Source organism: Diceros bicornis, chromosome 20, assembly GCF_020826845.1.
Source record: "Diceros bicornis minor isolate mBicDic1 chromosome 20, mDicBic1.mat.cur, whole genome shotgun sequence".
Taxonomy (NCBI): Eukaryota; Metazoa; Chordata; class Mammalia; order Perissodactyla; family Rhinocerotidae; genus Diceros; species Diceros bicornis.
The window spans coordinates 32,547,553-32,571,686 of record NC_080759.1 but is presented as its reverse complement, the minus strand read 5'-3'; the positions used below and the strand labels follow the sequence as shown (position 1 = coordinate 32,571,686).

The 24,134-nt window shown below is 39.7% G+C and overlaps 1 protein-coding gene across 2 annotated transcripts in view; it reads left to right on the top strand.

Annotated features, from left to right (window-relative positions):
* The first annotated feature begins 214 nt into the window (after positions 1-214).
* SLC1A3 (solute carrier family 1 member 3) overlaps positions 215-24,134 on the top strand; it is a 76,520-nt gene continuing 52,600 nt past the window's right edge. The window contains exons 1-3 of one of the 2 annotated variants that reach the window (XM_058564217.1): positions 215-315; positions 1,864-2,135; positions 22,458-22,595. In XM_058564217.1, coding sequence (XP_058420200.1) covers positions 1,955-2,135; positions 22,458-22,595 — 319 coding nt within the window. In that variant the 5' untranslated portion in view covers positions 215-315; positions 1,864-1,954. Of the gene's footprint in view, positions 316-1,863; positions 2,136-22,457; positions 22,596-22,974; positions 23,042-24,134 lie in introns of those variants that run through there. The other variant, XM_058564219.1, reaches the window with a different exon arrangement.

Below are 24,134 nucleotides of genomic sequence, written 5' to 3'. Positions count from 1 at the left end.
AACTGACAAAGCGTGAGAGTGGTCTAAAGAGGAAAAAAAAAAGCCAGCAAGCACGCTTCTGGTGCGCCAAGATTCATCAATATTCCAGAAACCTCGGGTTTCCCCCCGCCTTCCCCGTGGTGTTTTCATTTTTCCCCACTCCCCTTTTCCCGGGCACAGACTCCTCCCCTTTTCTTAAGTTGCCCTGATAGTAACTTGCAGTTTCAGAGCACATGCATGCGTCGCTCGCTGCATTTAGTTACTCCGCTGTACCTGCCGGGGAATTCACCTTGTCATTGCCTGGGGTATCTGCCACCCGTTACAAAATCAAAAAAGGTAAGCCTAACGTCCTGTATTCCCGCTGGGTTTAAGTTCTCGTTGCACTTCTCTGCCAGTGTATGTTGTTTCCCAGGCAGAGGAGTAGCGAGAGTAAAAGCTAGCCATTTTGGTAGATAAAGTCCACGTTAGTAATTTAATATAATGAGCGCGTGGTGTCTATTTATGCCGTGTCCTCTCTTAATTTGGAGTTGAGTCATTCAGAGTGGATTGAGGGCAGATTGTGGTTCCAGATCTAGAAAAGAATCAAGGCTGAGCTGGTCTGTTTGAAAGTGACTGGTAAAGGGAATCAGAGATTAGCGTAAAAAAAAAAAAAAAAAAAAATCTAGTCTCTCGCGTCTCCCCTGCTTCACTTCTCCCTAAACTTTTAATCTGCTGTGAAGTCTTAAACACGTTGTAGGTCTTATTATCACTGACCCTAACCTGCAATTTTATTTAAAAGTCAAAACTGCTAAGTCTTTTTTTCCACACTTGGATCCAGTTACCACCCCCACGGAGGCACACGCTGGCTGCTTGCGTTGCCAGATACGTCCACAGGCATGACCGTTTTTTAGTTGGATTGACCATGGGTAAGATTATGCATTAGAAATCTTGTAAAGCAGCAGGAGGAATCCCTTAATTTTTCAAGACAGCTGATTTCCACCGAGGAGAGATTTACTTAGATATATTTGAATAACCTAAGAGCACTCTAAAGAAACTAGAAACCCCACACTGTAATGTTTGGAATGAAAATTCGATTCATAGCCTCATCTGTTCTAGAAATCCTAAATCGTAAAATGCTTAGAAGTGAGAGTTTCCTCAGAAGACTCCAGTATGTTTGCCACAAAGACAAATGCTATTTTGTACTTGTAATAAAAATGAAAATGAATTATGATTTCAGATCATTTATAGATGTGCCCAGAGTACTTTGCTTATTTCATGGAAAAAATTAAAAAGTTACCCTGTAAAATAGTCAAATGTATTTCCCAATTCCTGTGGGTACTTGTGTTCTTTTTATTACCATATTTACTGGTTGATATTATCATGGTTTTTTTCTTAATGCAGAAATAGTTACTTACAGAAAGATTCAATGTGAAATATCAATGTCTTAATTCATTTTATTGACCTGTTTATGCCTTCACCATGTACAGCATAAGTCTTTAAGTAATTATTCAGCACTTCCTGTGCATTCAATTCAATTGGAAATTTATTGAGGGCGTACATTGTGCAAAGCACTCGCTAGGTTCCGGCGGCGGGTAGGGTTGAGGTAGGGGTGCTCAGTCACACTCAGCTCTGATCAACCCTTTTATAGCCTCATTGGAGGGGGAAGGACAACTTTTTAAAAATAGAACACAAGTTTCTGCTCATCTGTTCTGAATTTATGCCCATTTTTCACACGTGGTCCAGTAAAATATGTACATTCTAGCCTTGAAACCTGGCATTGAGCTTCTTCCAGCCCTTGCTTCCTACTGAGATGATGCGGTTTGCTAACAGCTTGCTCTAGTGTGGAGCTCACTGATTTCTCATTCCTGCAGGCTGAAACTCTTGTCTCTTTCTCTCCCATTCTAGTTGTGTTCTCTAACACCAGAGGTCTGGCTTTCTGGGGGTGGTTCCAAGACATCGAAGTGCAAAGAAGAGACAACTCCTGGAGAAGTCAAATATGACTAAAAATAATGGAGAAGAGCCCAGGATGGGGGGCAGGATGGAGAGATTCCAGCAAGGAGTCCGTAAACGCACGCTCTTGGCCAAGAAGAAAGTACAGAACATCACAAAGGAAGATGTTAAAAGCTACCTATTTCGGAATGCTTTTGTGCTGCTCACTGTCACCGCTGTCATTGTGGGTAAGTCATTTGATATCAACCAAAAAAAAACTGGATCTTGTTTCTCTGGGGCATCTGGCTGCCTGGGAATATTATCAGATGGACTGATTGTTGGTATTCAAAATGATAGCCCAGGCTTTTCTCTGAATTTCAAGATTTTTTTCCCATTAAATGACAGTTTGTTGGCATGTTTGGAGCAATATATGGTAAACACATGGGAGTCTGAAAGAAGCATCATTAGGCATTATGCAAATCAGTTGATTATGTGGAGAAGGGAAATAAATCAAATGTTTTCCCATCTTATGTAAGGATAAAAGAATGATCATTTAATCATTAGGCCTGAGCAGTTAAATAGCAATAAAAACAAGCAAGCACGCTAGACGTGGCCAAAATGTGATCATTATACAATGTCACTTTTCACTTAAAACTAGTTTATATAATTAGTATATCCAAAATGAGATACAGGTCCCTAATAGTAATTCTTTCCTTACTGATGTTGACTTGAAGCTGAGTATCAACACTTAGACGCAGAGGCTGAATCTTTTATGTATTTGCACTCTCTCATCCAGTGACTGGGAAAGGTAAATTGGGGAAAATGTTAACACAGATCTCTTTCATTCATTGCTTCAAAGCCCCTGCCGTGAATAGCTATACCTTTTTTGAAACATTTCAGTCTCTTACTAATTTAACATTGTTGAAAGTAATCTATACTAATAAAACATTATCGTTTTGTTGGATTTATTGGTATCTGAAATTATAGTTTATAACTTATGGGTGGCATTGATCCTACTTTAAAATACAGCTGAAAAAACTACTTATTTGGAATCTTTGATTGAACCAATATAGAAATCCTTAGGCTGGAAACAGATAAGTTAATGTCATGTTGTAAAAAACACTCTAACTTTAATATCTACTAATCTGCCACCAAAAAAAAGGCATTCATGTACAGTTTTAATCTCTGCCTTGGAGTTTGCCAAGATCTCGATCAAATATAAAGAGGTAATGACAAGAAAAACTAAGAAAATTCTGCAGCATATAAATATAAATATAACTTTATCCAAAAAAATAGGATTTGTAAATTGCAGACAACTAGGAATACAGCAGAAGAGTATAGTTTGTCACAGAACTTTAGATATATTCCATTTTAACATCTTTGGCTCCTTTTAGTAATTGTTGGTGATTAATGACTATTTGATTAAGTTTAGAGGTGTTCAAAGAGAAATTATCCTGATAGACTCACAGAAGTAATGGCTTTCTTTAGTAGGTTCCCAGGTTTGAATACATTCCTGGAAGAAGTATTTCAGTACCATGTCATTGTCTTGGAAGTCAGTGTAAAATGCAGTATGCTCACCTCATTTTTTTCTTTGAATTACAGTCATTGTCAAGCCAAGCAGTAGCAACGAATAATGAGCATTTGTATAGTACTATTTCAGCTACTTTCTAGGTCTTTTCAATATATTAGCTCACTTCATCCTTAAACAGGCCTATGAAGTGAGTGAGTAGGTATGATTACTATGCTCTTCATTTGATACATGAGGAGACTGAGCATGGAGAGATCAAGCAACTTAAAGTCATGCAGCTAGTAAATGCTAGAGCTGGAAGTCAGACTCAGGCTGTCTAGTGCTAGAGGCCATTCTCTTAACCTCTCTGCCATCCTGCCTTTAGTTGACATCTTGTGAGAAATGCCAGGAAGAGGAATGCTGCTATGTCTTGGTAGAAGCCAATTAGCAACCAATGCTAGATGCGTTCACATAGTGTTGCTATTTTACTATATGATTTACCCAATTAAACTCAGCAGAAAACTTATAATTCTCCTACAAATGATTAAGCCATGTCCCTCTCATTTATTTAACAAATATCCATTTATTTTGCAATCCTATACGTGTAATAATAGAGCTCAGTGATACTGGAGTATGTTTGGAAAGGATGCAGAAACACTTACTCAAAATGGTGTTCAAAACACAAGAGTTCAATTTCTAGGACAGAAATATTTCAGTTAAAGAATAATGAAATGGAAAGTAATAAAACCTGAACATGGACAGCAGACGGATGAAAGAATATAAATATTGCAAAGAAATAACATCTCTAATAGAAGGAAGATAATGCCAGGATTTAAGAGTCCATGTTCTCTATGAGTTCTGGGATCATTTCCTAGCCCAATGATGACTTTCCTAAGATTTGTGAGAACTGCAATGAGTTGGCTGAGCTGGAGTAAATAACTTGGCAGGATGCCCTTGTGGTTGGCTTTACTAATGGAAACTGAGGAGGTAGAAATAACAAGAAGAAGGCACTAACAAAGAAACAAATAAAAAGAGCTCATTGACAGTCAGAGAGACCCCTGAGTCTGCATCAAGGACTTGGAATTGCAAATAGACAACTTAGTAGCAAACAGATTTAGAAGAGAAGGAAGAACCCTTCAGTTATCTCTTGGTACATCCTCCATTGAGGGTCCAGTGGAAAAAAAGACTCCATTTAGCTTGTCACTGGGTACCATGTCTACATCAGCCCTAAAAGAAATAATAGGGAAAGAACATGTCTGGACATCAACTCTCTAATTAATATACTGCAGCATAGGAAAAAACTGGAAAGATGCTAGCAAGCAAGAAGAGAATAGCTATTTTCCCCAAAGATGAGATGAGAAGAACTATAGCTATTACTTAGTTTTCAAATTCTTAGGTTTTGATCGCTTTTAGTGAAAAAAAGACTGGGAAAATCTGTATATTGGGGTGAATTTTTTGTTCAGTCTGTTTTCTTTTGTCTTTTTGAAATAAAATGAAATGCATTTAATGTGTGGAAGTGGAAACTAGTAAAATATTATGGAGGAGGAGTAGAGACATGTGAATCCATATATTTCGAATAAAGCAGAGAATTGTAACTATTTCAATACCACTTCCTCTACAAGCACAGGCATAGAACCACTTGTGCAATTTTATGTCATTTCTAAGCAATGACATTTCTTTTTTTTTTTTTTTCGTGAGGAAGATCAGCCCTGAGCTAACATCCATGCCAACCCTCCTCTTTTTGCTGAGGAAAACTGGCCCTGAGCTAACATCCGTGCCCATCTTCCTCCACTTTATGTGGGATGCCGCTACAGCATGGCCTGACAAGCGGTGTGTTGGTGCACACCCGGGATCCAAACCCGCAAACCCCTGGCCGCCAGCAGCGGAGTGCGCGCACTTAACCTCTACGCCACGGGGCCGGCCCAGTAATGACATTTCTAATGTCATTTCTAAGTGATGTCAAAGTCTGAATGTGCCATGCTATGACGAAGTCCATGTAACAGGAGCAGGTTAGCAACTTGAGAAAAGTGCTAAGTCCCTTTAAGAGAGTTCATTATTAGATAATGCATTAGATAAAGTGTCTTCCAGGGCTCTTGTAGACATCTGTCTGACAAAAGCCACACTGAGAAGAGTGGTTACTGTCTCTTCCTCCAGGAAGCAGTTTCTCATTTCAAAATGTGGTAAGTTGTGTTAGAGTGACCTCAGGCATCTCCCTGAAAGAAAGGGAAGGCCCTTTGTCATGTTCATGCCACTGAATGCCACTCTTTCCATGTCTAGGGAATGAATAGCATGATAAAAATGAAATCTCAGGCCATAGAATTATGAAGAAATAGATCATAAGATCAGCTTCAAGACGAGGGAATCTGTCAATAGAATTGCATAGGATTAGATAGTGGTTTTACCTAATGGAGTTCACAAGCACCTTTCTCTGCTGTTAGTCTTAACACACACACACAGTTTATGTTTAGCTAGTCCGTTATATGGGTTGGAGAGAAACTGGTGACTTTTCAGGAAAGAAAACTTACTGGCTAAATGTGTATAAAGCATTTCCCAGCATTCCCTAATACTCTTTGGCAATAAATTTAAATTGCACTAAAATTCAATGCAATTCAGTAATATCTCTGGAAAGATATACAAGAAACTGGTCACCATGGCAGCCTTTTGGAATCGGAGCTGGATATCTGGGGAATGGGATGGAAGGAATATTACTTTCCTCTAAATAAGTTTTTACATAGTTTGAATGCTTTTTACCACATTCATGTATTATGTACAGTTATCTATTATCTGCTAAATAAATAAGTTAATTATTTTTTTAAAAAAAAGATTTGATGCTATTCAGCAGTTTAACTAATATTGCATGTTGTGTATTTGGCCTTGTGCTATGCAATGGGGAATCTCTGCCCTCAGGTAGTTTAGTAGGAGAGATGGATGAAAAATGAGATGACAAAGGAGTATGCAAGATTCAGAGGTAGTAATAGAGAAGTTTGTAATTAATTCTAAACATTTTTTTAAATAAGATCATATTATGCATACTGTTCTATATAATATATGATGTCTTTCTCTATTGGTACTTTAGAGGTTCCACTTTCTTATTAACAACCACAATGGGAGCCCTAGATGTGCCATGTGGAAAAAAAATGGTATGGCTTTTGATGAAGAATAGACCTGGATTCATATGCCAGCTGTATTATTTAATATCAGTGTGATCCTAAAGGAGGCAACTTATCTGCTCTGAGTCTTGGTTTTGTCATCTGTGGTACATGTATAATATTTATTGTGAACGCTTACACTGTGCCAAGCACTGTTGTAAGTGTTCTTAGCATATTAGCCTTATTTAGTCCTCACAAGCCAGGGAGGGAGGTATTTTTATTCTCATTCTATAGATGAGGAAACTGAAGCTCAGGTACTTATCACACAGTTGATGCATATTGACTGGGACTCAAATCCACCATTCTGGCTCCAAGTTCATGCTCTTATCCACTATGCTGTTCTGGGTGCTGGTCCCTGCCCTCGTAGAATGTCTGTTCTTGTTTTATTACAGCAGCTAGCTAGGCGGTGCACTGACCATCCACAGGAGGGATGGAAAGGAGAGATTGAATTGAGATCTCATTACAAGGGTCAGTCCTGAGTCCTGGTGATTGATTGCGGGAGAGAGTTGACAGAAAAGGTGGACTGCGGGTCAGTGGTCCCATTTCTGGCTTGGGTGACCGAGTGGTGATGGTACCACCAGTAAAGGTAGAATACAGGAAGAAGATTGGGGAGGGGGTGTAATAAGTTCAGTTTGGGATATGTTGGGTTTGAGATGTGGAATGCCACTACAGTGGAGACACAGGGCAAGAGGCTCAGTGTAAATAGAGATTTGGAAAATATTATCTCCAGACTGAACGAGGACATGTTCTGTCTTTGAATGTTAAATGAATAATGATCAATGACTTTGTAAGTGAGTCTATTCTCAGAACAGTAATTCATTCTAAGGCCCTTCTTTATGACTAAAAGCAATCATCTCCAAGAAATACCACAGTGGTATTCTGTGCCTCAGACACATATGCACTATCTAGCTGAGTCAGTTAGTTCAGCCAAACGGGTTCATCCATGTGGTTAACTATCAGCTACTGCACTGAAGTGAGTGGCAGTGGGACCAAACTAGCCAACTGCTTGAGTTAGTGGTGTGAGCACACTCTGGCACCCATGCTGACATCCTCACAGCTTACAAGAGAAAGGCATCTTCACACAGGTTGAACATCAGGAATTCAAAGAATGGTGAACAGATTTCTTCAACACTTCCTGGAAATGGGAAAGGAGGGAGGGAGCTTCAGGAAGCTGGGGGGAGGGTGGCTCCCGAGGCGGGCCTTCCCCCGCCGTGTTACCAGAGTTCAGCTATTTGCTGTCACTCACACAGGCTCCCCAGGCAGAGGGCTGGGAGGGAAGAGTTAGGCCTTCTGAGAAGACGAAGCAGAGAAAAATCAGACTCTAGTCTGCTAGGGTCTCTAGGGAGCAGAAATACAGAAAAATTGTCAGGGACAGTAATAGCAAATACCTGACTCACGGCACATTTGGATCGCAGCCCTCTCTTCCACCTTCTCAAAAAGCGTTTCAGGGAGCTGGCTCCTATCATGGGGGAATAGTCCAGTATGGTATACGGGAGTGGATCAGAGCTACGGATTCTGGAGTTAGACACTTAGGCTTATGTCTCAGTTCTGGAACTGAGCCTCTGTTTCTTCATGTGCAAAACAGAATAATTATAACACCTCTCCGCCAAGATTTATATCCCAGTTCTGCCACATATAACCATGTGGCCTTAAATAATTTCCTTAAATGCTTGGCAGATAAAGTGTCCATAGAAACTGTAAACCACTCGTCTTTTGCTTCCATCTTTGCTATGGCATCAAGTGAAAATACATACTGATTTGATGATGCTGATCTGCTAGAGCACTGAGACCCAGGGATGTGGGGAGGACAAGGAGTGGGAAGGGGAGAAAGTGGTCACCTGGTTTAGGTCTAAGAGAAGTGGCTTCTCTTTCCCCAGCTAGAGAAGAGAGTCAAGAGAGCTGTAGGAAGAGATTTAATGGTTGTAAAGGGCTTTGAAAGGCAGAGATGAAAGCCTCAGAGTTAAGTGATACTGTCCTTATCTGTTCCTTACCTGCCTGGCCTCTTGAGCCGAAGCAGAAAGTAATCCCCAGACAGCTGTTATCACAATACAGACTGCTTAATGGAGGGAGTGCCTGACAGTAGATATCTCTCTCTGGAAAATGGGAAGTTGCTGAGAAAATATTTTCAATAAATGTTTTAACATACTCAATAGTGCGTTTTTGTGCATACCTGTTGGGATCCATCTGAGAGTTCACCGCCTTCCTGGTTTTTCCTTTTCTCCAGCATTTCCGTGTCTACTGCTCATTAACTGCCACCCCCGTCAGAGGGAGGGCAGGCAAGATGAGGGGTTCTGAAAACTTGGAAGAAATGTTGCTGGTTTCTAACAGAGTTGGTAAAGGTTATTCTGAAGTAGGAGGTAGAAGGCTTAACGTTCTAAGATTGTCTCTAGATTTTATTTTGCTCTATTTTCTTCCTGCTAATTCAGATAATGAGAAAACTGAGCAGACAATTTTAAATTTGTTTCTCTTTCAAGTAGGTAATCAAACAAGCAGGTGTGTTTAGAACAATTACCTGCAATAATAATACCTTCCATTGTTGCGGTGTTGGTTTACAAAGTGCTTTCCCATTGCACTCTATAGCAGGCCATGGCCAGTCGATCCCCCTTCTAATTAGTAACTGCAAATGTCTGGAATGCAGCTGAGAAAGCACCGAGAGTCTAAAGGTCCTGGTTACAGACCCCGCTCTGCCATCAGCTAACTCACTTTATGATTTAAGACAAATCTCTAGGCCTCATATTTCCTCATCAGCAAAGTACATTTGGACTAATGTCTGCTTCCAACTCCAAAATTCTATCATTTTAAGTCTAATTGCCCTCCTCTAAAGCATCAGAATATATGGAATAAGATACGCAAGTGATTCTTTCCAGTCCATGAAACTGTACAATTCCAAGGATCTTTTCCCCATAGTGATATCTCCCAACCCATTCTAACCCATTCTTCCCCATCTAACAAGCAACCTCCTTCTCTTGCTTTGAATCCTTGAGGACTGTCAAGTTCCTGACTCTGGGTGTGATGATCAATGTTTCCTAATCAACATTTGAGGACACAAGTGAGGTACACCTCTGCAGAAGCCACTCTGCCCTTCAGTCTTCTACTCATCTCATAAATCAGAGGAGGAAAATTGTGGGCGTTTGTTTTTGCTTTAGAGTAAACAAGGTTGTGAAGAGCCTACACTGTTTGGAAGAGGCAACTGGAATGTAAGCTCCATCTTTTCCAAGCTGTACATTCCAGGTGTTGGAGTACTTGATATTTATGGAACACTGGGGTGGTATCATTCATCAAGTATTTGGTCTGGCAGCTAGGTGAGCTGTATCATTGCTGTAAGATGAGGAAACACACAGAACACTTCAGGGCACAGAATGTAGCCATTGTGCTCACTGAATATAAAAATTATGAGTTTGATGTCAAGCTTCAGTGCTATCAAAATTGCCCAGAGTTTAGTCCCTAGACCGAGAATATTCCCATCGCTATACCCAATCAAGAGATGTGCTCAAGCAGTTTTGCAACCAAAAAGAGAAGAATAAAAACCCCAAAACTAGATAAAGGAATATATACCCTGGATGAATTAAGATAAGGTAGGGGAAAGGCACTCCTTTTTTTTTCTCTGTGTATCATATCAAAGATCAAAGGTAGATTTAGGAGCAATAAGTTGAAAGCCAATTTAAGTTTTGAATTTCAAGACTGAGTTCCTGTCTCCAGAGAAGGCAACTCCATTCTTCTTGTCCCCGGCGAGACTTCTCCAGTTCTCCAACAGCGATTCCAGGCCACAGACTGCCGCTGCTTCTCAGAGAGAAAACAATGACCTATTCGTGAGAGCCTTTCTATTCAGAATCCTGTAAGATGAAGCTCATTTACCCCTAATGAGAGTAGAGATGGACAATTGCTGCCCTTCTCACCCTGAAAAGATGGCCCTTGCTATTAGACTCATTACAACACTTGAAATTCCATCTTTAAAGTAAGGAAGGCAAAACCTCAGGGTTACATGTGCTTGGTTGTGTCTTCAGCTTGTTGATGGATGTGAAGGTAAAGCCATCAAGAAGGGAATTATGAGTCTTTTAAGAGACTGCCTATGATCAAAATTGTCTTCTTTTTTATTTATTTATTTTTGTCTTCGATTTGCTTTCTTAAGGCAAATGAAGTAGTCATGTAAACAAAGCTGAAATTCAGTGAACGTCCCAGGGCTGTGTAAGTTCTGGCATTGCAATGCTTTACACAATACAATGGATGATGAAAGAGCATACTACCTTTGCCAAGTGGTTTACAATGTGAGTTTTCGGCTTTGGTACACTTGTAACTCCAACGGCTCGTTGGTGGAAGCAGCACATGAGCCTATAGCGATTGAGTTCAAAGTTTTTTCAGATTCACTTCCTTGTCTCCAAAAAAAGAGCTGTTTGATCGGAAAGTGATCCACTCACTATAAATCTGAGCACAACTAGTGACTTTCCTTTCCATGGTCCAAATTAAGTAAACTCATTGTTATAGCACATTAAAGCAGGACTGAGGAGAAACCAGCCAGATCCGAAGTGACTTTTTGGAAAGATGCAGGCGTCTAACAGAAATGATGTAGAATAGAATTCAGTCAGTAAGAAAAAAATCGTGGGCCATTTTTTTTACTTATTTTGTTATTTTACTTGTGAAATAAATAAATGTATATTGCCGCAAATCAAAAAGTACAAAAGAATATAAAATGAAAGTATCCCACCCACTGGCGTCCCCCAGGGATCCACTTGACCTTGTTATTAGTTTCTTATGTGCCTTTAGAGTTATTTTATGAGTATAAAAATAAGTACAGATTTATTCTTTTGTCGCCTTTGGTATACAAATGGTAGCATAGTATATATAGCCCGCTTTACACTTTACTTTTTCCACTTTATCATTCACTTTATCAAATAAGGTGTCATTCCTTATTAGCACATAAAGAGCCTCCTCATTCTGTCTTGGGGCTGAATTGTATGAGTGTACCATAATTTATTTAAGCAATTCCCAATTGATCACTTAAGTTGTTTCCAACCTTTAGATATTATTTTTAAATGCTTAATGAATAATCTTGTACAAAAGTTATTTCACCCAGGTAAAGTATTGGGAAATACATGGGATATAGAAATGAAATTGCTGAGACTAAGGGTATACACATTTGGGATACTGATAAGTATTGCTAATTTGTACCCCGTAGAGGTTGTAGTAATTTGCTCTCCTAAATTGTGGGATTTATAAAAGAGTTAGCCCCACTGCTGCCCCTGCCAGGGGTAAGGATGAGTGGGCTTTGCAATTTGTGTGGCCTGACACACGAGCAAAAGGCAGAGGGGAAAGTTGGAAATTTTAAATGTTTCATTTCATTTCTGGTTTCTACTCACTCATAACAATATTTTCTTTTACCAGAAAGCAAGGAAACAGGTTTTGATGATTTTAGTTGCTGTTTCTAAAATAGAATATTTTTTTTTAATGACAATGGATTGGACATTTAACAGACTTGTAAGATTATTTCTAAATTAAATTACCATTTCACAAAGCTTATGTTGGTGCAGTTTTAGGAAGAAAGCACCAGGCTTTTCAGAACTCCAAGGTTCTTCTGATCCAGTTATCTGTCAGAGTTGCAGGCCATGTGAACTTGAGGTACATCTGCACCCTGCTTGGTCATCAGTGACCCAGGGCTGGTTCCTCTGGGCATCACTGGTGGAACAAGGCTGGAGCAGGTATTTCCCACCTTCAGCAACAGGAAATACCAAAGGACAAAAGAATGAGCCAAGCCAGGGCCCAAATCTCTGGAGGATGTGGAAACAGAGGAGTGGGGGAGGGTTAAAATGTTGCCTCAACCACAGAGTAGCTTCTCACCAGGAAATGCCTGGAAGTTAGGGCTGAAACAAAAGACTAGGAACCAGCAGACCTCTTGGGAAGGTAAATTCACCCTTATGCCCTTGCCCTCTTTGTAAAAAATAGACTAATAGAACATTATGTCCACCAGCTTCATCAGGCTGGCATGAGACAAGCTTACGATATCTCCAGATTGGGCCACAATCTAGCCAAGTTCTGAAATAAAAACTTTCCTATGATCTCTCAAATAGTTATTTATTGCATACTTGCTGTTGACACAAATAATCCATAATCAATTTGTAAATCAAAACTGGGGTGAAGTTATTATGAGCCAGATCTGAGGATTAGCCCGGGGTCTTCCTTCCCCAAGGAAAGAAGGGCACTGAAGAAGTGGAGTGTACAGAGTGGTTCTATAGCATCCTGGAACAAAGAGCATACATCACATATAATAGGAATGTCCCTTTTACAGTAGTCATGAGATTGCTTTGCTGGCACAGCAGATTGGTGATTACAGCAGGTCAGTGGTCACAAGGTGAGTGGTCACAAGGTAAGCACAGCAGGTCAGTAATTAATCCTTAGTTTAGGGAGAGATGTTTACCCTTAAAGAAATGCTGATATGGGGGGAAGTTACATCCCTATTTTTAGGGGCATCATTCTTGTTTGGGACATAGTAAATATTTAAAGCAGATATACAATGCATGCTCAACAGACCACGTTAGCCCCTTTTAGAAAAACAAGGTCAGGCCAAATTAGTTTTAACCAGATGGCTTCCTCATATACCCCAATATATCCTATTGCTTTTCATTTATTTGTCACTGCTATAATAACTGTAATGGCCAAATTGATAAAGCATTTTTTGACTTATTAAATGCTTTTATAAGCACTATCAAGGACTTTAGAATTCATTAGAAGAAACAAGATAAATTCATAATAAAGCAGCTAAGATTTATAATGCTTTTGGTTTACATGGTTCTTTTAAACTCAGAACATCTAGCTAAGAATATTAAAACTTAAGAGGATCTTAGATACTGCCTGTTCCCATCTATCCCTCCCCCCCGATTTTTCAAATTAAAAAAAAAAAAAAAAGAGTCCCAAAGAGATTTTGTGATTTGAAGACATGGGCTGTGGAAACAGACAGATCTAAGTTTGAAACCCCATTCTGTCGACATCATTTATTGGCCATGTCATCTTGGACAATGTCTTATTCTTTCTAGGGCTCAGTCTCCTCATCTATCAGCTGGTGGTATTAAACCCTGTAGGTCTTATATGAAGATTAAATCATTTAAGTAAGGTATCCACAAGCATAATTTACTGGCAGTATCAGGCCGAGAACCCTCATCTCTGACTCTCAGCCCATGATCTTTCTACAGCATCACACCTGCTTTCCTTCATATTAAAAAAACCTGCCTTGGGAGAGAAATAGGGATCAGAAGCTCCCGGTTTGTGAATCCAGAAACCTAAACACAAGAGAAACTGTAGTTCAGTCAAGACCCAGTTCCACACACCATGAGAGAGCAATCACCGTTTGGAAGAGAGGGGATGTTCCTTAGTGTCTGCTACTATTGTTACCACACAAAATTGGGGTTCTCTTGCCTGATGCACATTTAAAAAGCCAATTATTATGGCGTCAGCTTTTGGGAAAAGAGATGTAGCTTTATTTCGCAAGATTGATCTGCAAGGAGATGGGGGCGTGTGCCCTCAGATCTGTCTCCCTGATCCAGGGCTTGAGGCACAATTTGTGGGATGAAGGGCAGGGCAGTCTAAAGTGTGGAGACAGATGATTGGAGGTAAGAAGTGAGGTAATTGATGATCTGTGCAAGCATCGTCAAGCTTCATGGCTCTTCATAGGACAAAGCATCACCATGATCTGAGGGTGGTGTTTTTAGCTCCTTGACATCAAAAAGGTCCCTTATCGTGCATTTGTGCAGGCGCAGTTGATGGGTTGGTAATCTCAACCGGCCTGAACTGGACAAGGGGTTTCCCAAAAGACAACTCTTAACTACTCTGTTGATAGGGTGGGGTCTGTTGAACTGGTCCTGGGGGGCCTGTGGTTACATTGCTCACAGAGTGCCATGGGGAATAGGATTTACTGTGGAGCAGAGAGCAGTGATTCCTCCATTCAGGAAACATGTTCTACACCAGCTGGTTATCTGAAAGAGAATAAGTCATGCTGTTTGTTCATTCATTCCACAATATATTGAGCACCTACTATGTGCCAGGAACTGTTTTAGGGGTTTAATATACATCAGTGAACAAAACAGAAAAACAAAAAAACCTGATTTCATGGAAATTTATATTTCAACAGGCAGAGACAGCAATAAACAAGTATAATAAATTGGAAAATCATAGTGTATTTTGGAAGGTGATAATAACTACTGAAACAAATAAAGCCAGCTAAGGGAGAAGAAAATTCAGAGTAGGCCTCATTAAGAAGATGACATTTGAATTAAGTCTTAAAGGAAGTAAACCTTGTGAATATCTGGGAAGAGTGTTGTAGGCAAAGGAAAGAGCCAGTACAAGGGTCTTAAAGTGGGATCGTGTCTAAGGTGATAGAGGAACAACAAGGAGGCAAATGTTGAAACAGAGGTGAGGGAGGGGAAGAGTAGGGGCTGAGTTCTGAGGATGGTGGAGTTGGGGAAGCAGGCCAGGTGCGGCCATCGCATGGCCTTAGGCTTTCACTCCACAGGAGATGGGGAGCCAGTGGAGGGAGCAGAGAGGAGTGACATTCTGACCTAGGTTTTGAAAGGGTCCTTCTGGTATTATGTTGGAAATAGACTGTAATTGGGGGGGCAGGGGGCAAAGTGGAAGCAGGGAAACCAGTTAGAAGGCTACTGCAGTAGTCCAGGCAAGAAAGAGGATGATGTTTAAATCTTGGAGCCTTCTTCATTAATAAGTTAGAAAAGAAAAAAAATGAGGCATAGGGAAGGTCCCCTGGAGAGTTAAAGGCAGGGCTAGGACTAGAATCCTAGCATCATTCATTCACCTTATATCTGCAGAGCATCTTCTCTGTGAGTATGTCTACCCCACACTAGAAGCAGCTTGGTGAGGAGGCCTAGAGACCTTTTCAGGTTAGACAGACCCCATACTGCCATATGCAGCTCACTTGTTGAGTGTCGGCGGGATCTGTGGCCTTGCTTCTAAACAATAGAATATGGCAAAGATGATGGATGTCACTCCTGTGATTTTGTTACATCATACATTAAATTGTTGTAACCGTGAGACAAAGTAGTGCTAGGTTTGTTTTTTTGGTACATAAATGAAAAAATCGTACCTGGGAAATAGTAGCACTTTGTCACATAAAACCAGTGATGTGTTATCAACAAAAATATTTGATATTATTATTTACCTTGAGCCATCTTGCATACAAGTGGACAGCATGGTCCGCTTTCTGGTTAAAGATCTGAAGGTCAAGCTTTTTCTGGGTATGACTTTGAATGTCCTTCTGACTGGTTTGCAGTGTAAGTGCTAGAAGAGCTAGTTGGCTCATCCTGGGTGGGCATTTGGTAGTTTTCTTATGGTGGCCTCAGAACGTGAGGTCTTTCTCTCATGATCAGTGCCACTATTACTTTTAGATTCTCTTTTGGCATGTGAGCTCTTTGGGGGCATCATCTCTTTTTCTGAGAATTTTGCATTGTGAAAATTCTAGAAGGCTTTGGTCTGCCAATATGTTCATGACAGACTTTGGAGATAGAGTGAAAACGTTAGTAAAATTTTACTATTTCAAACTCCAACATTTACCAAAAGCGAAGTGGTGATTTGGTCCAAATTTTAGTTCAAATTGTGCTTCATTCTTTTACTCTGAAATATTTTCTGGCTTCTTAATATTTTCAATAATTTTATCAGATTAAATATTGACCAAATTCTTAAAATAGGTCTAGGTTTTAACTTGTTTGGGTGTTGGCCTTCAAAAGCAAGCCCATGGTGTGTTCTTTCTGAGGCTCCAGTGTGCACATTGTTTCTTAGTTTAGAAAGCAAAGTGATATTTAATCTTCCAAAGAAGTGTTTGTTGTGTAGACTCCCCAGGGGAAACGGTGAATCCCTGAAGGACTCCCTTCTTGAGCTTTCCACGTTAGGGCGAGAGAAAGTATTTAAATAACAACGCATCTTTGTTCATAGCATCCAACTAGCACAGTTCATTTTGATCGCTATAAACATTCTAGTTAAGATATTTCCTGGATTCTTGTTAAAATACTAAAGCAGGAATGATATAAGATGGTTTACAGAGAGTGAGCGATCTGGGTATTGCTCGTGACATCTGTGTATTATACAATGTCACCAAGATGCAAACTTTGCAAAGTTTGCTTCAGCTCTAACAAATCCTGCTGGAAGGTTATTCTGATTTTTATTGTTATTTTTGCAGAGTAATCAATAATAAAGGATCTGTTCTTTTGCATTAAAGATCTGGTAGCCATAAAGGTTTTTATTAGCTCTGGGAACATCAATCAATGTGCTTCAAATAAGTGCCCACTAATGGAGCTCAGCTCTGCAGAGGCAGTGAGCTGCTGTACCAAAGGGAAACAGGACTCACTCGCCCGGCTACCTCTAATTGGTTAGAAGGGCAGAGTGTAGAGGGCTCTGAGAAGTCTGTGCATCAGGCTGTAAGAACATGTTTCAGGGAAGGCTTTTTTAATTGCTGGGCTAGAATGTAATCAGAAACCTGAACTGCTTACCCAAAAAAGCAATTTTCTCATTCAGAGCAATTCTTCCTAATTTGATGCTGATAGCTGGCTGACCTTATCACACTGGCTTCACCTCTAACGCTGCCTGTTTGTTGGAGCAGAAAGATGAAGAAAAACGTCTTTTGTTTATTTATTCAACAAATGAATTGAAAAGAGCTAGATGTTGACTTTGTTAAGTAAAAGCAACAAAACCTTTCCCCAACTCAAGCTCTATGTTTAGTTAGCCTAATTCAAAATAGAACAAAAAGAGGCAAAATATTGTGTACTAACATAGGCTCTTTAAATTAGTAGTGAGACTTTTGAGAGGTTGTGAGTACAGCATAGTGGGGAGAGTCTGGGCCTGGAACTGGACAGCCAGGTGTGACATCCACCTCAGCCACTCACCTGGCCTTGGGGAAGCAGCTTGACGCCTCTCTACATCAACCATGGCTCCGACCTGTACCAGCTGTGTGGTTTTGGCAGCTTACCTATCCTCTCAATGACTCTGGTTCTTCATGTGTGAGTTGTGGGTATTACTAGCCCTGGCCTCCATGGTATCTGTGAGGTAATGTGCTTGTGAGGACTTAGCATCTTGCATGTGCTGGAGACTGTTAGCTGTTGTCGTTAAGCACGGGAACCTGAAGCATGTTGTTATGTACTATCCTTTCCACCTTTGTTACTGATGGTTTCCAAGAATTAGAGTGTGCTGTGGAGGGAAAAGGCAGGCGATTTTAATTAATAAATTTAAATGTGTAGTTAAAGCATTCCATAAAAAGGGGTTTAGTGTAACCATTTTAAACAGTGACCTGGTACTAATAACCCTATTTTGAGGTCCTCAACAAGTAAGAAGACCTATGATGGGTTCCAAGACGTGCTGGGTACCTCCAGGACATGACTAGCAGATCCAAGATTATTATTCAAGTGCTTCCATGATTTAGGGGTTAGAGATGCTGAAGACTCAGGAGCAAGGCTCTTTTGAGAACTGTCCTCAGGCCCAGGCTACAAGGATGTGTTTGTGTTTGAGAGGCATTAAAGTGTAATAGAAAGAGCACTGGGCTTTGTTTAGAATCCCCCAGGTCAACCACTTACTAGCTCTGTAACCTTGAGCAAGTTAACTAACTTCTGAGCATTCCTGTATTCATCTTTAAAATAGACATGATAATATCTACCCCATAAAGTTGTGATGAGGATCATGCCACCATTGACACATAGTAAGGGCTCAGTAAATCCACTTCCCCAACATAATCTCCTCTTTCCCAAGAGCAGAGATGGCTCACTTGGTAAACCCAGAGATAGTAAACAGACCAAAGCATAGTCAGGGACAAAACTGATTCAAAGTATATTTGCAATGTGCTATCACTCTAAATAACTCCTCTCTTCAAACCGTTTGACCTAAAACTATCCCTTATAAATAGATAATGTCGGGCTGGCCCCGTGGCTTAGCGGTTAAGTGCATGCAGTCTGCTACTGGCGGCCCAGGTTCGGATCCCGGGCGCGCACAGACGCACCGCTTCTCCGGCCATGCTGAGGCCGCATCCCACATACAGCAACTAGAAGGATGTGCAACTATGACATACAACTATCTACTAGGGCTTTGGGGGAAAAAAGGAGGAGGATTGGCAATAGATGTTAGCTCAGAGCTGGTCTTCCTCAGCAAAAAGAGGAAGATTAGCATGGATGTTAGCTCAGGGCTGATCTTCCTCACAAAAAAAAAAAAAAAAGTAAAAAAAAAAATAGATGATGTCTCCTCTCTGCTGTTCCTACTATAAAGAAGAGCTTTTAGAAAATGTGGGTTATGTATTGGAGACTATAAAAAACCTGAGACATCCTAGACTAGCTGATGCCAGGGCTACACTTCCAAGCAAGACTTGCTAATTGACTGGAAGAAGACAGAAGAAAAATATCACAACCTCTTGAGATTTTGCCTCCTCAACTGTCTTGCTGTTGCTCTGTTAGATACCTATTTGGCAGGTTGGAGAGTTAAAAGACTTTCTCATTCACACATTGCCCAGAATTCATTCACTGAACTGGTTTACTTTCCCTCCTAACACCTAGATGAAAATTGGTTGCACTGAGTAAATGCAGGGTTTGATGGAGGAAGAGAAGAAAAGGTACCAAGAACACCCAAGGAGAGAAAGAGGCTGGATACAGCTGGTGTGATTGTAGAGAGGAGGGTAGAGCCAGTGTTCGCACAGGTTAGACTTTGGGAGATGGGATCAAGTGCACCTACTATTTAGAAAGAATAATCCCTTCATTCATCTACACTGACTTATCTCTTGCTCTTAGAACCTGTATCATTAGTAGAGCAGCTAGTCTTCAGTTTTTTCTAAATTATAACTTAAATAGGTTTTCTGGACTTGCCAGGATCCTACCCACCCTTGGAAATATTGTTGTATATGAGTAAATACATTTCTAATAGCAGCCAACTTAGAAATGAGCTTGTAAAAGCAAACCTGGTCTTAAATTGTCACTTGAGGGATATCTAAAATTCCTAATAGCTTGATACATTCAAGTTCCAGATGACCAAAATGAGTTTCTTGTGTTTACTGTGCATATTTTTTGTTACAATCGAATGAAATATATTTAAATGCATTTAAATAAAGATCAGAAAACATAATCAATTCCAGTGAAATTACATTTGCTTGGAACTAAAATTTATAAATATTTATTTATTTACTTACTTAATTATATTTTTATTTAATTTATTTAAATAAATTTATTTAATTATATATATATTTACTTACATAATTATAAGATGAAGCACTTATCTCGGTGTGACTTGGCCTTTATATGAACAAGCAGGACAGAACCACATACAACCAGAGCCTTTTATAATTCATATGTGCTGTTGATGCACACTGAAAATTGGAGTTAAATGCATTCCCCAAACCAAGTTCCAGGAAGGTTAAAGTTTCAATATTTTAAGACAAAGTAAGCAAACAATCAAAAAAGGAAAAATCAATGAAAGATTTATCAAACTTGGGAGAGAGAGGGAAGTTAAAGTTTATAACTCTTGAAGAAATCACCTAATAAAAAGATATGTAAACGTTATTTTATAAAAATGCAAAACACCTGTACATTTTAACATAATAACATATGCCACGCAAATTAGAAAAATAGTTATAAAAATATTATTTTATACATAGGCAAAGGGTAATTACCTTTATTATATAAAGAATCTATACCAAATCCATACACATACACACATATAAACTCTTAAACTATTAGGATTTAATAAATGCTTAGAGAAAATACAATTAAGAGAAATGATCATCATTAGATATTAAATAAATTCAAAAGAAAAGAGAAATACATACTATTTAGTCATCACATTCACAGATTTTGCTTTTTATAGCAATTCTTTATGATAATACTCTCTGCTCCTGGAGGGATAGGAAATAAAGCCTTCTCATTCACTGATGGAGCATTAAACTGCTGAGCCAATCCATTGGGAAAGCAATTTGATAGCATGACTTGAGGTAGTCATATTCTTTAATGTTCTGGTTCCCTTTCTCTAATCTACACTAAAAAAAATTCCTAAGTATCAAACAGCCTTCATATATTCATCATGGTGTTTCATAAAAGTGAAAAATGCTAAACAATCTAAATGTTCAACAATAAAGGCTGTATTAGGTAAATTTTGATGCAGTCGTTGGATCTGACATCATGAGGCCTTAAAGTGGAGTTTATGGTGACCATATATGGAAAAGTATATTCTGTGTGATTTCCATATATTTAACTCTGTATGGGAACATTCTGTAAAGAAACTCACTGAATCACTAGCTGTGGTTGTCTCTGCTCTACTGGAGAGGCAGGAAGTGTGTGAAGTGGTCAGGAATGTAAAATCTGAAAGCAAACTGCCTAAGTTTAAATCCCAGCTCTGCCACTTGGGTAGCTGCTTGACTTTGATATTGAGTAGCTATTGGAATTGGGCAAGTTTTAGGTGCATTGTGATTAGATTTCTCCATCAGTGGATTGGTGGTAAAATAGTACCTACCTCCTGGGGTTTTTGTGAGGATTAAATTTACTATCACAAATAGGACACTGACAACAATGCCTGGCACGTGGTAAGAGCTCAGTAAGCATTAGCTATTTGCTATTTATGTGGTAAAACCTATATGGGCAGGCTTTTGCCTCCACTTTTCTACATTTTCCAAATCAATTTTTCTCTCCTGAATATATTACCATTACATTGGAAAAAAACAATAAATATTTTCCTGAAGGCCCTGAAAACTGAATCAGCTGGATTTTCTAGTCAAATAGATTCAGACTCTTAATTGGAATATCACAGTATGTAATTAAAGAATGGATGCTTCTTGGTGGCTGAGACCCAAGAATTGACATTGGAGTTGCAATGACACTTGAAATGAACTTTGTGCCCCATTTCACAAGAGAAGAAGCCCATTTCGTAAGAAGTTAGGATGATTCCGTTTCCTCAAAGGACTGCTTCCTTCCTTTGGAAAACCGTGTGTCTACCCAGTCTTCTCTTCCCCTCCTCCAACCTCTAGCTTCTAGAGAACTCAGTACTTCTCTATAACTCACATAACTTTTAGTAAGAGTAGGGCAAAAATTATGAAAATGTCTACAATAATGGAATAAGTAAATTTCCTTTGGCAAGAAAAGTAAATTAAGGAAAGGGGAGAGGGAGTAAATTTATTCAATACCTTTGTGAATTTCCTAACATTTCAAAAGGTATCATGCATAATTTGATTTACATAGAAAGTCATCATTTTAAAAATATATTTTAAAGTTCCAGGAGCAGAAGGGAAATTGCTTTCTCTTCCCCCTATTCTCCCCTAAGTTTTCAAGGAAAACTTTTGGGAAAAAAGTCTCTGCTCATTTTGGAGTCTTCTCTCGCCAGCAACTAACAAGTCTGTGCAAAATGGTTGCCAAGGCGATATCAAGACTGTGTAGACACAATTGTGTGCAGACCAGGAGATGATGAAAATGTATTAACAATGTGAACAAGAGTTTTGTTAATTAGAAAAAAATAAAATTACACTACCCTTTATAGGTAGTTATGCTAGCAGTTCTAACATCTGTTGTTACAAACGAATTTCATTATAATAAGACTTTTTGTCCCTATATTGCCTTGTTCATGTATACATGAATTGTCTCCTAGTTATGCCCCAATCTTTGTAACTCTGTACAGAACCAAGTCAAAGTTGGTTCCACTGCATTTAAGTTAGACAAAGAAATTTTTCATTTGCTAAAACCAGGAAAATTTTTTCTATAAGTTCTACGTGAAACCCTGGATTCAGCCAGATCCTACGACTGAAAAGATAGGCACACCCCTTGGTCCCAAAGCGGCACAAATATTTGCTGCTTAAATAAATTTACTCTTGTCAGACAGGAGTGATTACCAGCCAAATACTTGCTCATTTTTCTAGAACGTTACTTCCGTTTCAAAAAAGACTCAATTTTTCTCCTTTTTTTTTTCTTCAGGTACAATCCTTGGATTTACCCTCCGACCATATAAAATGAGCTACCGGGAAGTCAAGTACTTCTCCTTTCCTGGGGAACTTCTGATGAGGATGTTACAGATGCTGGTGTTACCACTTATCATCTCCAGTCTCGTCACAGGTACCATATGCAGTTTTTTTTTTTTTTTTAAGTGTGCTTATTGCAAAAGATCGCTTAGAAAAACCAACGCTTTAGGTTTCTGCTGGATGCATGCTCTGTTCTAGAAAAAAAAAACTTCCTTCAAAATGATGGAAAGGAGGCTTTAGTAATGCATGAATGATTATAACTCTCGTATTTTACCAATCACAAGAGGAAACGGATTTAAACAGCCACGTAGTCTGGTCTGCCTCACTACGAATGAGGTGCTCTGCTAAACACTACACAACCAGCCTTCTCTGACCACAGCGATGTAGTTGACAACAGCGTACAACAGGTCTGTTTTCTCACCCTCTTATCCCACCCAGATAACATCTGGTTGGACAGCCTATTAGCTATTGATGCAAGAATGCTTGTTCTCAGAGCCACCAGGACTTGAGCGGGAGCCTTCTTGGAAGCCTCATCAAGAGGTAATGCCCACAACACACTCACCAACTCTGCTGCCACCAACACTTTGTCTTTTCCTGGTGAACCCGCATGATTTCATTTCCTTCTCCAGTTGTCCTCCACCCCCGTGGCCTTTTACTCTGGTGGGAGAATGGGGAGGGGGTGGGAGACTTCCCCATCCAGGTATTTTGTCAGTTGACATTTGGATTTTCCACGAGTGGAAGCTTTGCAGGATAGGATTCTATTTTCTATGACAGCAAGATAACAATTTACTCCTACATGGGAAATGGTTAGAGTCATTTATACATGTGATTGGTAAAAACAAACAGAGCCAAGAAGTTGCAGAAAAATGTTACTGTACATTCCTTCCTGCCCACTCTTCTCTTTCCCCACAGCACATCTCTGACTTGGAGAAGGAATGTCCATAGACACTGCCCCAGCAGGATGGTTTCTGGGTTTGTAGCTAAAGCCCAGAACTCAGGTATTACTGACCCTGTTCTCTCTTCCACCGTTAGCTCACTGTCCCCACTTAGGCAGATCACTCGGCCTTTATGTGAGCTGGCTCTGAGCATCTTTTCCCCTCCCAGGGAGTTCTCAAGGATATTTATAATCTCTTTTCAAGATATCTGTGTAATAAGAACTTCATAGTACAACTCAAAAGTCATGGGGCAAGATTCTGACTACTACATACCTTGGAGGGCTGGCCATTACTTGGACAGAAACTATGTCAGATTTTTCCTCAATGCGTTGCAGATCTCTGCTGGCTTCCACTTGTCCAGGTCTTTAAACAAGTGATTGCATGTACAGGAAGCTCCACTGGAGGAATGAATTGCCCGTAAAACAATCATGTAGACAGGATGATTTGGGGTACTTGTTTTTGAAACTGGCCTGGCCCATTGTTGACCAGGAGTAATCATAACAGCCACAGTTCTTATCACAGAAGCTAGATTAATGCTGATGTGAGGGCACATCCTCATTTTATTATCCATGTGCTGCCATTTTTCTGGGAAACAAGTTCTTCGCGGTAAGCATTTAGAGGACAGCACTCATATCCGCCATTTTATTTAGTGAAGCAAGGAGTCTCTCTTCACTGTCCCTACTGACTGGCATCTGAAT